Consider the following 16,789-nt stretch of genomic DNA (forward strand, 5'->3'; position numbering starts at 1 on the left):
ATTTTAGCAAATTAATAGCAACCTCATCTAAGAATCACACTGGAATCACAATTCCAAAAGTGACAAAAAGGAAAGCCATTTTTACCCCCTCCCACCACCCCCGGGAGTTCAAGCGCGTGGACATCTCCACCGATAGTTTCTTTTATATATCATTTCTTTTCCTTGCTCGAGGTTTTGCTAAAGCTCAAATGCAACGAAATTTGATCAAATTTTATTTAAGACTCATTTTGACTTTAAATGAAAGGAAATACTGTAAATAATCATAATCTGAAGTTTTAAACGATTTGGTTAAAACGTCGCTGAGATATTCAATGTTAAAGACAGCCCTTTATCTTCGCTTCACAAACGGAACGGTTCGGAAAAGCTTCGGAAAATTGTCGGAAATGGATTTTGTGACGTCACATGTGGCGAGCTTCGACGCTCGAAGATGCAAAGTGCTGTTGTGTCTACCAGGTCTGCTGCACCTTTTGGCATTTAAAATCCCGATAAAGCCGGATGACCATTCGAAATATCTTCTTAAAGACGAGAAGCGATGCAAGGAATGGTTGAGATCGACGAAAAAGAGAGGATGTGTATGCCAAATGCACGCTGGCTTTGCTCAGCAAATACAATATCATCCGACATGTTTTTCTCAGAAAGCTTCCAGCAGAATCTTGCACTTTGGTCCGAGTTCCAGCCCTAGAAACTTCGAATGAGACCTGGCGCTTCTCCTCTTATTACCAACTTGGAAAGAAAGCCGTTAATCCAGCACTAATGCGAAATCGTTTGCGACGAAATGCAGAATTCGAAGGTAAAGTCGCTAATAAACTTAACCCATTGTCTGGGAACCCCAAAGTTGTACTTTCTTGTATTATATTGAACTTAGATTCACACACTACTTTCTTAACCTGACCCTAGTCGCTTCATAAACTTCTACCAAAACTATAACTCTACTGTTTGCGTGAAATATTGTGAATCGCGAGGCTGGTATTAAAAATATATTTTTTATTACAGGAAGGAACTTTTGCATGAATTTACTAATTAAGTTACAAACAGATCTTTTATGTTTATGATGCTTTTTACTTAAAAATGTTATTCCCTATATTGCTTCGATCGTCTAAAAAGCTAAATTATACATGCAGACATTGAAGGAAAATAATGCTTTTAATTTATGAATGCTAAATATAACAACGAAAATACCCCCCACTGAACATTGTTGGTGCCCAAGAAAAGGTTTATATTTTACATGTAAACTACATGTATATGATGAGTTTGTTCACTTGTAAAGGCCGATTTACCTGATTCATTTGTTGTTCAGATCTGCATTAACCCCAATTCAGTCCAGTACAATGACTGTTGCATTGCATAGCACTCATTATAAGTCAAGTATAAGTCAAGTGAACTACTGGCTCAGGAGAATCTACAACCAGATTGTAGGTGTGTCATTACAATTTATTTCTGAAATTAACTCTTCATAATTTTGTCTGCCCCAAATCTGTTGACCTTTTACAAATCCCTTAGTAACAGCTTTAGGCATACTCCCTTTCAAAATCTATATGGGTATTTTTGGTGCCCAAGACCCCCTCCCCACTTGCTGGGGGTACTCCCATACTCCCATAGACTTTCCAAAAGTTGTTCGCTTCTGGTGGTAGTAGACCCCGGTGCGAACCCAGTGCAGAGCTTTCGCGCTCCACTCTTGAGCTCTCGGGCTTCGCGCTCTGTGAGCTCAACTTGTAAGCAAGCCTAATTTTCCCATATATGAGCTTGATAGGAAAATGCATGTGTGCTGCTGTGTGTTTTTCAAGCAGATGAGTTTAAGATGAAATAGTGATACAATAGTTTGGGGTAGGGTAGGGATTTTCAGTGTATAGTCTAGCATACTATGATAGGGTACTGCTGAAAATGGTCTGGGATAGGGTACGGTTACAGAGTCCCACCATCACACCCCTACTCAAAAATATAAAGAGTATCCCCCCCCCCCTTTCCTCGATGTGAAAGAGTATTTAGCCATTCTGAAATTGGGTATTTTTAAGATTATCAATTTCTTTGTAAACTTGGAAATAGTTTTTTGAAGCACCTACTGTTTGTATTCATACTGTTGTATTCATCCCTTGGTCTGAGATAAGGTGATAAATTACAAGCAGTGCATGCAGAGGCTATAATGTCTCCTTTGGGGGTCTCGGAAAATCACTGCACTTAGTTTGATTGTCATCTACCGTAATGATTCGATTTAGCGCCCTCCTTCCAATAAGCGCCCCCTTCCGAATAAGCGCCCCCATTCGAATGTGTTTTTGTAAATAAGCGCCCCTATTCCAATAAGCCCCCCATTCTAATTAGCGCCCCCATTCTTATAAGCAGCCCTATTCAAATAAGTGCCCCTATTGTGGATAACTGCCCCTACTGAAGTCATTGACGCCAACTAGATAAACGCCTGACCGTTCACCGTACAGTTCATGTATATATTTACTGCTAAAATGAACAATTATTTTAAAGTAACTGAACTTTTAACAATTTCTAACTGTTACAGTTTCTGTTATTGTTAGATACATTTGGCTGTTTCTCAAAAAATTAAACAAGCGCCCTGTCCCGAATAAGCGCCCTGTCTCGAATAAGCGCCCTCCCTTGAGGTGCCAAAAGTAAATAAGCGCCCCGGGCGCTAAATCGAATCATTACGGTAATCTGGCCCTTATATTTTTCAGTTGATTTTACTGATGATTCTCTGAAAAGGGAATACTTCAACTTAAGATTCAACTATTTATTTATTTCAAATTCTTTAAAAGCCGTTTCCATTATATTTATTAGGCTCACCGATATATGTGGCCATATTCCTTCGTTGTTGGTGCATGTAGATGTTGCCGGATTTAAACGCCATCTTGTTCACTCGCAGAGTCGGAATTAATCACTCCAGAAATCGATTTATTCCTTGCCAGATGCCGTTAGTTCGAACTGATATGGCTGTATTTAGACTTTTCGAAGGCTTGAATCAAAGTCTTCATCGGTTTCAACTAACGGCTGTTTCAGAAACTCTGGAAATCCATCGAACAAACCCTAGGATTTGCAAGGATCGCACAGGTGAAAAATTAATCGTGTAAGCCTGTAAGCCGGCTTACAGCAGGGCTTACACAAAAATTCAAAACGTAAATCGTGCCCCATTTGGAAAGTTTGATATATATCCTTTTATTACATTGACCATTATCTCGCATTTCTATTCTAGTGTTCCCAATTTTTGATGGTTTGTGAGTTGTCGAACGAATTCTGTCAACAGAGATCAAAGCTTGTTTAAATTCGCATAATTACAACCTAGAACAAATCAGGAAGGCATTGAGGCAACCGTTGAATGGTTACCGACTTCAGCTAGTGTCTACAATTGTAGTTAATGAGTAATTTGTTCTTAGTTTTGTGAAAGAATATCGATTCAGAGACGTATAAATATGATAATTGTATCCTCTGTCAAATTATGCGCTTGAAATTCGCGTGACAAGTTGTAATCGCTTTGTAGTCTTTCCCGAGCGAATGTTACTGGTAATTTTTGCTGTATGTTTCAAATACTGATACTTATAGGAAACACTAATTGCAAGCAAAAGCGTTAGAACTAAATTATACGAAGTGTTACAGCTTAGGCTTGTAAATTTCGGTTATATCTGTTTATACTCCCAGGACATCCATTAATGCGTCACGTAATCTTTCCTCTTGGTGTGTTTTAAATGTTGTTTGCTACAATACGTGTCGTGAGCCAGTGTTGTTACGGGCAAAATACTGTGATCTAGGCCCTGTACATGAACTATCAAAATGGTCTACCCCTAAATTTACCTCAGTTGCTAACTCTGTTTTCGGGATATAAATACCTTCTTCGTTCACAAAACCCTTGACAAATAAAATAACGAATATTCATATTGGCGCCCGGCGATTCAACTATTTTAATGGTTCTATTCTACTTCTTAAAAAAGAATTATATCAAACGAAATAAATTGAGCTGTTGTGCTACAAAAATTTTCGGTCATTGAACGAAATTATAAAACTCGGAAATGTGAGGATGATTCCCAAAAGATATCGAAGGGAATCATATTCAATTATAATAAGCTCGAATTTGTTCGTAGACCCATACAACGCGGATGTAGAGCTGTAGCTTGTTATCAAAGCAACAATAATTTATTGGCGAGTACCCTTTCAACTGAGACCAGAATATATTTAATCTGAACGTCATTTTGCTGCCATTATCCATATGCCTATGTTGTCGGTATTTTTATTTCATTAATTTTGGCTCAGTATTTACTGCTGACTGATTATCCGTCCAGACGAATTATCTGCTTAGTTCGTAAACCAAGGCGAACTTATCGATAGATATTCCGTCTATTTGCCCGCATTTATACACAGACGGATAAGCAGATGAACAAAAAGAGATTCCCTTGCCTTGTCTAGACGGAACATCCGTCCAAAATATATATCGAGCCATAATAGGCCACTGACAAGGGGTGGAGATTGTTCACAACCATCTCAATCCCACCCCAGTTGTGTCAAGAGAGGACAATTTTATATTTTCTTAAACGGAGTAAAAAATAATACCGACGATGGCACTGTTTACTTGGGGAAGTCGTTGTTAGGGTGTCACGCAACGCTGCTCCCAATACGGTAGGGTACCAAGCCATTGACAACACTGTCTATTTATTTACAGACGTGTGATGATGGCTTCCACATTTATACCATAGAAGGTGGAATTGTTTTGCAATTTGAATCATGAAGTGGAAGTAATCCATTCCCATATCGAGCTCCGGTGATCTCTGATTTTCAGATTAAAATGGCCGCTGTCCCAGGCCCAGATGAAGTGCTTCGTTCAACAACGGGAAAGGCAAATTTTCAACGTTTGTCGCGACTGTTAATAAGTGGAGGAACTGCACTACTGAGGGAAGTTTTTGATCAGATTTGCCCACCAACTAATCTTCCCACAATACTAAAAAATTCAGCCACAGAGAAACAACTCAAAGCAGCAAAGCTCACCAAGCCACAGTGGGACTGCTTGTACCCTTCCCCAGGGGTGTACGGCAAGTCCGAAGACTTTGATGTCACATTACTTTTCAGGTTGCTGAGCACGATATGCAGCCTGACCCCTCCTGCCACAGGCTGGCATGATCTACCACCAATTACAGACCACAGTTTAGCTGCGGATTTAGCGAGAATTAAATATTACCGCAACTCAGTGTACGGCCACGTGAGCCAAAACATGGAGATAACAGATGACGAGTTCCCACAACTTTGGCAAGAAATCAGAGGTACTCTGCTGGCAGTTGCAGGGCAAATCAGCTCTGCAAAGAAGACTGAATGGCAGAAGGCCATTGATAACTTTCTGAAAGACCCTCTCACAGCTGAGGATAAAAGAAATACACAAGAACTGCTGAGGTGGTATGAAAACGACACAGATGTTAAGCAATCTCTAGAGAAGTTTAAGACCTCAACTCAAGAAGGGATGGAACGTTTGGAGACAGGTTTAAATGATGTCCAGAGCGGACAAAAGGAAATAAAAGATGCAGTGGCGGAGAAAGTTCAATTCTTAGAGACTACAGTTCGAGAAGAAGTGCAAGACATCAAAGACCAGCTTGGAGGTGAACTGAAAACCACAGCTCAAAACGTCCAATGCCTAGTTCGGGAGGAAGCCCAGGACATCAAAGACCAGCTTGGAGGTGAACTGGAGACCACTGCTCAAAACGTCCAATGCCTAGTTCGGGAGGAAGCCCAGGACATCAAAGACCAGCTTGGAGGTGAACTGAAAACCACAGCTCAAAACGTCCAATGCCTAGTTCGGGAGGAAGCCCAGGACATCAAAGACCAATTTGTAGGTGAAATGGAGACCACTGCTCAAAACGTTCAATGCCTAGTTCGAGAGGAAGCCCAAGACATCAAGGATAAGCTTGATGAGGTGCATCAATCCATAGACGAGCTCCGTTCCACAGCTGGCAGCTCTCAAACATCTGGAGGTCAGTTAAAATGTATTTTTTGTTTTTAGACGTTTGGACGATGTTGTTTTAAAAGTACCATATTGTGGCAATTCATGAAATGTCGTGCAGTCATTCTTCCAATTACAACGAGAAAATGATTTGGATTGGTAAGCGCAAGGGAACGGCTGCAAACAAGAATATATGACGGTTATGCAGTTGAACTAAACTGTCGTAAACTAGCTTTGCAAAATTACAGGGTCACACAGGTTATGGCTAGCCTTTCTCGTATGGTGCTTCACCCTATGTCCGGGTAAATTCAATGAAAAGCCTTGTGATCCAGTTCATTCGCTTAGTGTCTGTGTGGGTCTCTTTTGTTACCATATGTAAAAGAATAGAAAATGCTGCTGTTTAGCTTATCATTCTCTTTTTTAAATGATCTTCCTCAACTTGAATTAGGTTTTTTAGTTTTAATTATTTTTGGTGTTATATAATTGTCTTCCAATAGTTCAAATTCGAGTACGAATGGATTGTGAGGCCATCACAGCCGCTGGTGCTACAGGAGGAGCTCCAGAGATAGTAACAACCTCACGGGAACCACAGCCAAGTGTCCAAAGCGCAATCGTAATGCCGATTACATCCTACCAACAACAAGCATCACCCATGACAGCTTTCAGTGGAGAAAATGTAACATACGCAGGCATTCCCCCTACACAAGAGGTTTTGAATTTTATCGCGTACAAGTACTTTCAGGCTGTTGACCCATCGAATCCGGAGGAGTTAAATGGTTATCTACAGTATCTGAGGGACGTTCGCAGTGTGCTTTTTGTGAATGCCCAGGAAGGGAGTTTGATAATCACTCTTGAATGTAGTTCTTTGGAGATACTTGAAGAACTTTGGAAAGACTACTCTTCAGGACACTTGAATGAAATGGCTCAAAAATTTCTTGTGACAAAAGAAGTCCTGAGAAAGTTTGGACTGATCGCAGTGAAACTCACAACAACGATTCTGGAGGAGGAATACACAGCTTGTCGACAGTATTTCATTCAGAGTGAAGGTAAATTTAAGAGAGTATGTTACACTTTAAAACCCAAGAAATTATACTATTGGAACTCAAATGAGAATTAGAGTAGAGGACCGTAGAATAACGGTGCTTGTCGACAGTAGTGGCAGTCAGATACTTTTTACTCCTTTAAGTGGAGAATGCAATTTTGTGATGGTTTGTTAGGGCCGTCGTTCGCTTACACTGTAACCCGCTATGGTGTCAACTATAATAGCCAATTAATTAATTAATTAATCAATATCAATTAGTTGATTATTCCTGTGAATAATCAGGAAGGAATAGGGAACACCTGGCCGTGCTCCCTAGGCAATTCCTACTTTTATATAAAGAGAACAAAGGTATCTATGTGTTTCAGAAAATGCTATGCCCTCCTTGTGGTACTGTTCTTTCTAGAACAAAGTACTTCGCACTAAACGCATGCGCAGATTAGTCTACGTTATATATAATATATATACTGAAACTCCCGCGAACATCGTGTCCATCGCATTAGTTGTAGTAGGATTCCTGTAGACTCCATGGCGCCAAGAGAAGGGCACTATGACAGTAAAGTTCCTTACCTAAGAACAAAAGACAATGGCCACGCCAGGGCTAGAATCCAAACCGCTCAATCCAGAGTCCATCATGCTTACCCGTTAGGTCACCGCGCCTCCACAGCACAGCAGAAGGGCCCCTTTGTGCTAAACGGCTTGACTATAAAAACGCCGGGTCGACAAGGTTCGAGACTTGAGTAAAATCCTCCGGCAATAAATTGAGAAAATACGGTACAACACGCGGACATTTGTGTTAAATCTTATGAGAAACGGGTCATGACTATTTCATAAGATGTATCTCAGGATGAATCTAGCAACAGAAAGCGTTAAGGTTGGCAGATTTTTTTATGGGTCTTAGTCTCTTTTTACCTTTGTAAAGACATATAATTTTCCAACAGCTCGTCTTCGACTTCGGATCGATTGCGAGGTCATCTCAGGACCTGGTATACAAGAAGAATCTTTGGTAGAAACATTACAGCAACACGAAGGAGGAGTCCCAGAGACAAGAGCACTACCCAACACATCACGTAAGCGAAAGGCAGAGACAACTTGCCCCATGGCACAAAAGGTTTTGAATCTCGCTGCGTCAAAGTACTTGCAAAGAAATGAGACAGCTCAGCCTGAAGACCTAAATGGTTTTGTTTATTACTTGGAGAAAAGGAGAAAAGTGTTGATTGTAGACGCGCGACCAGGCAGCTTGATAATCACAGTGGAAAGTACCTCTCTGGAGAGACTTGAAGACTTGTGGAAGGACTACCGTTCAGGCTACTTGAACGAAATGGCGCAAAAATATCTTGCGACAGAGGACGTTCTTAAGGAGCTTGGTCTCACGATGGTGACACTCACGACAACGATTTCGGAGGAGGAATACAAAAATTGTCGAGAGTATTTCTTGCACAGAGCAGGTAAATTTGAGAGCTTGTTGTATTTTTATACCCAATAATTTTTTTAGTTTTTTTTTTTTAAAGATTATCTCAAACGAGAACACGACTAGACAGGAATGGAGGGATGAGAATTAGGCGAAACGGCTAACAGGAGACCTGGAAAAAAATAATGTACAGTGGAACCCCGTTAATTCAGCCACCAACGGGCCATGGAAATTTGGCCGTATTAACGGGGTAGGGTCAAATTTCATACCTGGTCTATATGTACTTTAGGTGACGTCTTGGCAAATACGTATCACAATTGCACTTCTATTAGAACAACTTTTCAAGATCCCGGCTGCAGACATACAGTAATTAAAAACAAATAAAGAATGAATGAGCACAAACAACACGATGGAAAAATGAACCTAACTGGATTTAAAAAAATGAAACGTAAACGGTACATTCAATGATTATTTAACCAAAAAAACACAGAGGTCAATGACATGACAAGTTACAGGCGTTTTAAATAAAATGTTAGTGCAATATTGTTTGGTTTGTTTGGCCAAATATTAATGGGTATTTAGTTCGAATGGCCGTATAAACGAATTGTAAAGGATTATACAGGTTGGGATTTCAGAATTTGGCCGTTGGTTGGCCGCATTAACGGGGCTTTATTACAAGAAAATGTAAGGGCGTTTTGCCGGAAAAAAAGTGACTGTAATAATTATAACGAGGTGGACGTAAGGCGGGGTTCCACTGTAATCTCAAGAGTGTTTGTTACTCCCTCTATTGCAACTCTGATGCGCCGGCTTAACGAGCGAAAACTGTCGCCACCTCTCTCATAAAAAATAACAGCAGGTTCAAGTTCAGTGGCGAAAGTTTGCACAAGCCAACTTTTATTCAGATAGAAAAATGTGAGACGGTAGAAGACACATAGTTTTTTGTTACTCCAAAATTAAAGCACTAGCATTGTGTAGATTTTCGTTGAAGTAAGAATTTGCTTTTTTTCAAAATTTCCTGCGACTTTGGGATATTATCTTGTCTTGAATGCTCGCGAATATCTTACTTTATTCTGCACGTGGAGGTGTCAGATTTATATTTACGCGGCTTTTCCCTGACATATGTAAACATGGCTGTGATTAGCGAACAATACAGCTTTCAGAAACATCCCTTGGGAGTCCTAGCGTGAAACTTGGCCGTTGGCGCGAGGTCGGTCACAAACACGCATGAGCCGCAAGTGGAAACCTCAGAGGTGGTAAGCAGACTCTATTAACTGGTCAATACAATGAGTGACAAATAACCCCCTCATCTCGGGAGGCAATTTTATTGTTTATTGTTAAATGCATCTTCTTTGGACTTTCAAACAAAATCCAATCCGGTGTCGAAAACTATGTCTGTCGCGTCATAAAATGGACAAAACTTATTAATTAAAACTTATTTACGTTACTTTTGAAGATTTTTGTACAATAAAGTGAAAGGGGAGGTTATGACAACCTTTAATAAACCCTGAAAAATGTAAGTTGGAAATAGAGTTTCTTGGTTAGAACTTGTTATTTGTTTTATTATTGTATAAATAGGTACAGTCAAGAGAGGATGGTCCTCTCAGTTCAGTAGAACCCCGATTTCTCGAACCGTCGTGGGAATCGAAAATTGCTTCGAGAAATCGCGAGGTTCGAGAAATTGGGTGGTAAAATTTTAGAAAAGTTTTATCCAAGGGAAACAAAAAATTGCTTCGACAAATAGGAGTTTCGAGAAACCGTGGGCTACCGAAATCGGGATTCTACTGTATTTTGTTAAACAGTGTAAATAATAGTTTAATCGCATTTGAACATTTTATATATGAAATTTGCGCACTATAAATGTTATTATTATTAGTACCGACGTAAGGGACCGTTCATATTCTATGGGGTGGGGTGGGGATGCTGGGATTTGGTAATGCATAATGACCCTCCTCTTCATCAGAAATTTTTTCCCTGAATCACCTTGTAATCTTAAATTTTTGATATGAACCCCCTCCTCCCCTCCAAAAAATGATAATGTGAAGTTACAAACTTATCAAGCTTAATTTAATTGCAAATAGAATTAGCAAGGCTGATACTACGAAAAACACTTAAAGCGACAACGGCACGATAGAGCACAAATCAAAAGCCAAAATGTAACTGTGGACAGCTGTTGCTGCCTGAGTTTTTAACGTGTTTTGGCCATGTTTCCATTGCAGGATAGTTTGTCATTGGTAGGATTGAGTTGATGCTACTGCCGGGTACATAATATAGTAGAGGGGTCCGGGGGCATGCCCTCCCCACCCCCGCAAACGTGTTCATTTTCAGAATGTCAGAAAAGCTATTTTAGAAGCTATTTTAGGCACTCTGGTAGAATTTTGTTTTTAGATGCCCCCCGAAAGAGCAGCACATGTAATAAAAGAGAAAGGCCGATTCTTAGAGGATACAGCTCATCAGCTTGGAGGGGAGCTGAAAACCACAAGTCCAATAGTCCAGTTTTTACTTCTGGAGGCGGATAGCCTCCACGAACTGCAACTGCAACGATCCACGACTGGCAGCTCTCAATCATCTGGAGGTCAGCTAGCATGACTTTTGTTTATATAGGGTACAATTGCGAATGCAATGTTGCACAACGCAGCACTGATAATAAGAGCTAGAAGGTAGAGAATGAGCTCTAAGGTAATTTAATTAAAATGCAAATTAGTAACCCAGTAATTCCCTTCGAATCCCACGGAGGTCAAAGAATTTTTCTTTGCCTCATGTAGTCGCCGATTTCTGTCCTAGGACTAACGCTCAGAAAGAAATTCACGGGTTACTAAACAGCACTTTTAATTACCTTAGAGTTTATTCTCTATTTTCTAGCTTTTTGTTTATGACCCAGACGTGAAATTGACATAGTGGCGAGACTTATTTCTATCAGATCGATCTATTTTGCTGACCAATTATCATGAAGTGCGTGGGTCTGTGTTCCGAAAGTCCAATTGTTCGCATAATGGGAGCTGAAAAGCCATTTTAAGTAATCGTTTTACTAAAAAATTTCTTTCCTTCAGTTCACCCTCCACAAGTGAGACCATCCGAGTCGGTAAGTCGATCAACTCTGTTGTTCCAGCTTATAAGGGAAACGCCATAACTTTGTTTATTAGTCGTGAGTTTTTTACCATTTATACGTAATCCTGTAGTTCGAAAACGCTGGTATATTATCAATTTACTTGATCTTTAAATTCGTGAGCATTAGCAATAATTGGTTTAATGATTGCTTGCATGTTGTATTTACGGTGGCCTGGAAGGGACAACACTTCGTTTTCTCATCCGCGACTTCTTTTTTTCCACCAGCAACTTTTTTCATCCGCAACTGTTTTTTTTTTCGTCCGCAAGTTCTTTTTTTCTTTTTTAAAATCCGCGCTTCATTTTATTTTATCTTACCCGCGCCTTTACACTGTAAAAATATTCAGTACCCATGTTTCTCGCAGCCATCTTGATCTTTCTTTTTTGCGTTTTACTAGTGAGACTACCTTACATTTTTCAAAAACAAAGATGAAGCTGATAGCTATAGGAAGTAGCAAGGAGTGACAGGCCAGCGCAACTTCTAACAATGGAAACTTTTGTGTCATGAGTGTAGTTTTACGCCTACAAAACACTTATTATACTGAAACAACATCTGTGACAATTTAGTTTTAATGCACCCTCAAGATTTTACTGATACACCGACGCGAAAATAACAATTATTATCAAACGTTACGTATCTCAAGCTGTGACTCAGCTAGAGTTGGCTCCATAAAGGAAACTAAAAGCTTTAGAGCTCAAAGTGGCTTAAGAGCTATTCTTTGATTGAGTCAAGCAAAGTAGGAAATGAAAATTTTGGACCGCCACTCAAACTTTGCATGCAGTTAGATATTCAGGGGGGATGTACAAAAATGGCCTTCTTTAAGGTTGCAACATTTTCGTTGTCATGGCAACAGCCATCGTCTGTTGGTGTCTCCAAACCTAATTTTTTACTCAGCACATGCTCTGAAATGTGAAAAATGTAAACAGCTGTTTCTCAAGTCCATTAAAAAACTGCTACTCAAGACTTGGACCAAATATAAAGTCATCATTCTAGTTTATATTGATGTATAGGACGTTTTTTTACATTAAATTCACAACGACTAATCAGTCAATTAACTAAGTGCGTTTTCAGCCATTTTGGTCGATGGGTAAAACATACCAGACGTTTCTTTAAATTTCTCCAACAGTACACCAGTTCCAGACCAGAAACTACGCAGTCAGTTTACACAGATATCCTAGTTGCTAAAACTGTAAAGATCTCTGCGGGGCGGGCTCTTTTATATTTAAAGGAATTTAATGAACGAACCTCAAAAATCAAGTTTTGCATATTTTGGCGAAATTATTATTTTGTCTGCTCACCAACAAAAACACTTGCAACAGTGAAACTGCCCTCAGTCGCAAAGAATCTTATCTGTTGTGTCTTTTTCTAATCCAAACAATCATATTTAGCCTTTGTTTTGTTAGCAATATCGATCAAAATAAAGCTTATTACACAAGAATTTCTCCAGTTCACCATTGCCATAATGGCGCCGGTTCGTTCATCAAGCATTCATATTCAAGACAAAGTTAAGTGCCTGTACCTTTTTTGTGAGGATCATGTTGCTGTATATACACCTTCTGGGACTGTTGTCTGGCTAATTTCAGCTCATCTGCACAATTAATTGCGAGCTTTGCATCTTCACTGAGAGGACTTGAGTCAGCAAGCCACGACAAGGGAAGTTTAGTTTTCATCTCGGATTAACAGAATTTACGTTGTATTACTCCAGACGATAGTACCACTCACTCTTAAAGAAGATAAACTGTCTTGATGTTCTAGTTTAGCGAAGAATCGCAATTTCTCGAGGTATTTTGTGCCATTTTGACTTCGATCGTGCAAAACCAGAGAGTATTATTAGTCAGCGGTTTTGCCTAAAATGATATAATTCTTTATAATGTGCAAAACATTGTGTCCTTAGTCGTTTTCCTTTCCTTGCTTTACTGCCTGTACCGAATTCTTTTGATGTTCAGTATATTTATAACAAGATTGGCAACGCAAACTATCTAAGTCTACGTCTTAATTAGTCTTTTGATTACGTGCTGCACTTATACAGAGACCCCACATGTACAATTTGAAAGCGAGCGCGTAAGCGTAAGCCAGCTGGAATTGGAAATGGCGGGGGGGGGGGGGGTGAACGTTCAACGATCAATTAGGTGATCGTTGGGTTATTTCTGTAAAATAATCTGGTTTTATTTTACTCCTTGCAAATAACAAGAGGAACTTGGCAAGTCCTTTGTCTTCCTGTTCTCTCCATATATCGTTTTGATGCAACCTACAATACCCTTTTTCTTTTAAATTTCTCCGATGTTTCCCGATGGGAGTGAGTGCCGTCTTGATTAGCTGGAAATGTGCTTGTCAAGTTCCTTTAGCTCCTTGCGAACCAAAAAAGCAGCACAAAGAAAAACGATCCATCTGTGTGAAAAAGGCACTCCATCGTTATCAAATAACAAATATCAAACAATTTTTTTTGTAGGGGGTTAAGATAATAAGGAAGGAAGGAAGGGATGTAAAAAATGAAATACAGATACAAAACACTCAGAGACTCTGAGTCATTGAGCGCATAGTAAGATAAGGGCCTCGTTCCTGGGTTGAGGGGGGTGGGGGTGGGGGGTTGGCGGGTAGTCCATTTCCCCATCTTCCATTTAAAATTCCCCTTGTTCTCTAACAGTATTTTGTCCATTTGTGTGATCTCTGTTTCCTAAAATGTCAGAGATTAAGATTTTATAACAGAGCTCCTAGCTTTATTTTGATTTTGTTCACTGGTTCCCAATCACTATAGTTCCCTACGGTCCAGTTACCGTTAAACGATTCAGTGTTGCAGCGGAATAAAAAAATTAAATTTTGACGGTCCAAAATATTTTTAAAAGTTCTGATTTTAACGATCATTTAGTTTGAGTCCAAAGAGTAAAATTAATGATGAAAAACAAAATCCAGTACGGCCAGTAGAGCAAGTGAAGGAAATCGTCCAAGGACACAATGTTTTGCCACAGGGTGCCCATACAAGCGGCTTGACTGTTTGTATGTTCGAAATATAAAGAAATGTATAGGGATTTTGAAAGCGTCTTATTATCGTTAACTTATTTCGAGTAATGTCTATGTTTAGACATTACTCGAACGTGATTTAGACGTGACGGGATTTAGTGTTCCAGTGAGCAACCGTCACGCTGTTTGCTCTGCGCTGATTGGATAATGGTACACAATGCCGGAGGAAACAGCGTGACTGGAACACCAAATCACGTCCCCGGTTTCTGATCGCTTCGAAAGCTGCATTTCTCGAAAATTATTCGGCGGTTAGCGCTTGGATTTTGAATGGATTTTCGATTGAAAGCGCCGAGAAGAAGCTTCAACCTTTCAGTTTACCTGATGTTTGATCAGGAAGCCTGGCGATTCCAATTTCTGGCTGAAAATCGGCTTGGCCGTGGAGCGGTCGAAATCGAGCTTTCCACCCTTGTTCTCTTCTTATTACGTGAAGCAACAGTCAACGCAAAACCCTCCAAATCGCTTAAATTCGCCATTTTGAGCCGCAGAAACGACAAAATACAACAGTTGAGGTAGGTTTACGTTTATTTTGAACTTAAACATAGACATTACTCGAAATAAGTTAACGATAATAAGACGCTTTCAAAATCCCTATACATTTTTTTTTTTTATATTTCGAACATACAAACAGTCACGCCGCTTGTATGGCTCCCTGTGGTTTTGCACATTATAAAGGACTGTACCATTTTAGGCAAAACCGCTGACCAATAATACTCTCTGGTTTTGCACGATCGAATTCAAAATGGCACAAAATACCTCGAGAAATTGCGATTCTTCGCTAAACTAGTACATCAAGACAGTTTATCTTCTTAAAGAGTGAGTGGTGCTATCGTCTGGAGTAATACAACGTAAATTGTGTTAATCCGAGATGAAAACTAAACGTCCCTTGTCGTGGCTTGCTGACTCAAGTCCTCTCAGGGAAGTTGAAGATGCTATGCTTGCTATAATTTACTTGTGCAGATGTGCTGAAATTGGCAAGATAACAGTCCCTGAAGGTGTATATACAGCAAAATGATCCTCACAAAAAAGGTACAGGCACTTGACTTTGTGATGAATATGAATGCTCGATGAACGAACCGACGCCATTATGGCAATGGTGAACTGGAGAAATTCTTGTGTAATAAGCTTTATTTTGATCGATATTGCTAACAAAACAAAGGCTAAATATGATTGTTTTGATTAGAAAATGACTCAACAGATAAGATTCTTTGCAGACAAAATAATAATTTCGCCAAAATATGCAAAACTTGATTTTTGAGGTTCGTTCATTAAATTCCTTTAAATATAAAAGAGCCCGCCCCGCAGAGATCTTTACAGTTTTAGCAACTAGGATATCTGTGTAAACTGACTGCGTAGTTTCTGGTCTGGAACTGGTGTACTTTAGGAGAAATTTAAAGAAACGTCTGGTATGATTTACCCATCGACCAAAATGGCTGAAAACGCACTTAGTTAATTGACTGATTAGTCGTTGTGAATTTAATGTGAAAAAACGTCCTATACATCAATATAAACTAGAATGATGACTTTATATTTGGTCCAAGTCTTGAGTAGCAGTTTTTTAATGGACTTGAGAAACAGCTGTTTACATTTTTCACATTTCAGAGCATGTGCTGAGTAAAAAATTAGGTTTGGAGACACCAACAGACGATGGCTGTTGCCATGACAACGAAAATGTTGCAACCTTAAAGAAGGCCATTTTTGTACATCCCCCCTGAATATCTAACTGCATGCAAAGTTTGAGTGGCGGTCCAAAATTTTCATTTCCTACTTTGCTTGACTCAATCAAAGAATAGCTCTTAATGATCTGCTACTACAAGATCTTTAAAAGGATCATCTGGTTCTAGTTCCTTCGGTTACAGCCTCCACTATTTCTGCCATCTCAAAACCCTTCATTGTCACATCGGGTTTGTTTGTGTACTTTAAAAAGTTGTACCGTGCTGTAAATATTTCGGACGCTTAAGATTTCGATTTTTTTGCATGTAATGTATCTTTTAGTTTGCAACGTGGCGGACAGGGGAACCGTCTAAAATCTGTCAGTCTCGTTATTGATTTGACCCTGTTTTTTAAAACAGAAATTGATTACGGAGGAGAAAGACTGGAAGAAACTACCATTGTACAAAGTTGCTTTGTGTGGGAAGAAGGAAGTTGGAAAAACGTCCATTTTTCGCCGTCTTCGAGGTGATGGCTTCAAAGACGATACATCGAAGTTCGATAATTTAGCAGAGGCCAAGATCAAAGTCCCAGTTCAAGACAAAACCATTGAAGTGAGAAATAAGCTGTTTAATCACATGCTGGAGATCGGTT

General features: G+C 39.6%; 2 protein-coding genes and 1 pseudogene across 3 annotated transcripts in view; 2 read left to right on the forward strand and 1 right to left on the reverse strand.

Moving 5' to 3' along the window:
• LOC144630691 (malonate--CoA ligase ACSF3, mitochondrial-like) overlaps window positions 1-16,789 on the reverse strand; it is a 165,645-nt gene that overhangs the window by 97,193 nt on the left and 51,663 nt on the right. The gene's annotated exons all lie outside the window — the stretch shown is intronic.
• LOC144630925 (uncharacterized) overlaps window positions 1-16,789 on the forward strand; it is a 97,311-nt gene that overhangs the window by 79,150 nt on the left and 1,372 nt on the right. The window contains exon 4 of the mRNA XM_078489283.1: window positions 16,558-16,749. Within this exon, the coding sequence (XP_078345409.1) occupies window positions 16,558-16,749 (192 nt within the window). The remainder of the gene's footprint in view (window positions 1-16,557; window positions 16,750-16,789) is intronic.
• The window catches only part of LOC144630669 (polyubiquitin-A-like), a 115,543-nt pseudogene that overhangs the window by 63,755 nt on the left and 34,999 nt on the right, over window positions 1-16,789 (forward strand). The gene's annotated exons all lie outside the window — the stretch shown is intronic.

Source organism: Oculina patagonica, chromosome 11 (assembly GCF_052425735.1).
Source record: "Oculina patagonica isolate OP01 chromosome 11, crgOcupat, whole genome shotgun sequence".
In the NCBI taxonomy this organism is placed as follows: Eukaryota; Metazoa; Cnidaria; class Anthozoa; order Scleractinia; family Oculinidae; genus Oculina; species Oculina patagonica.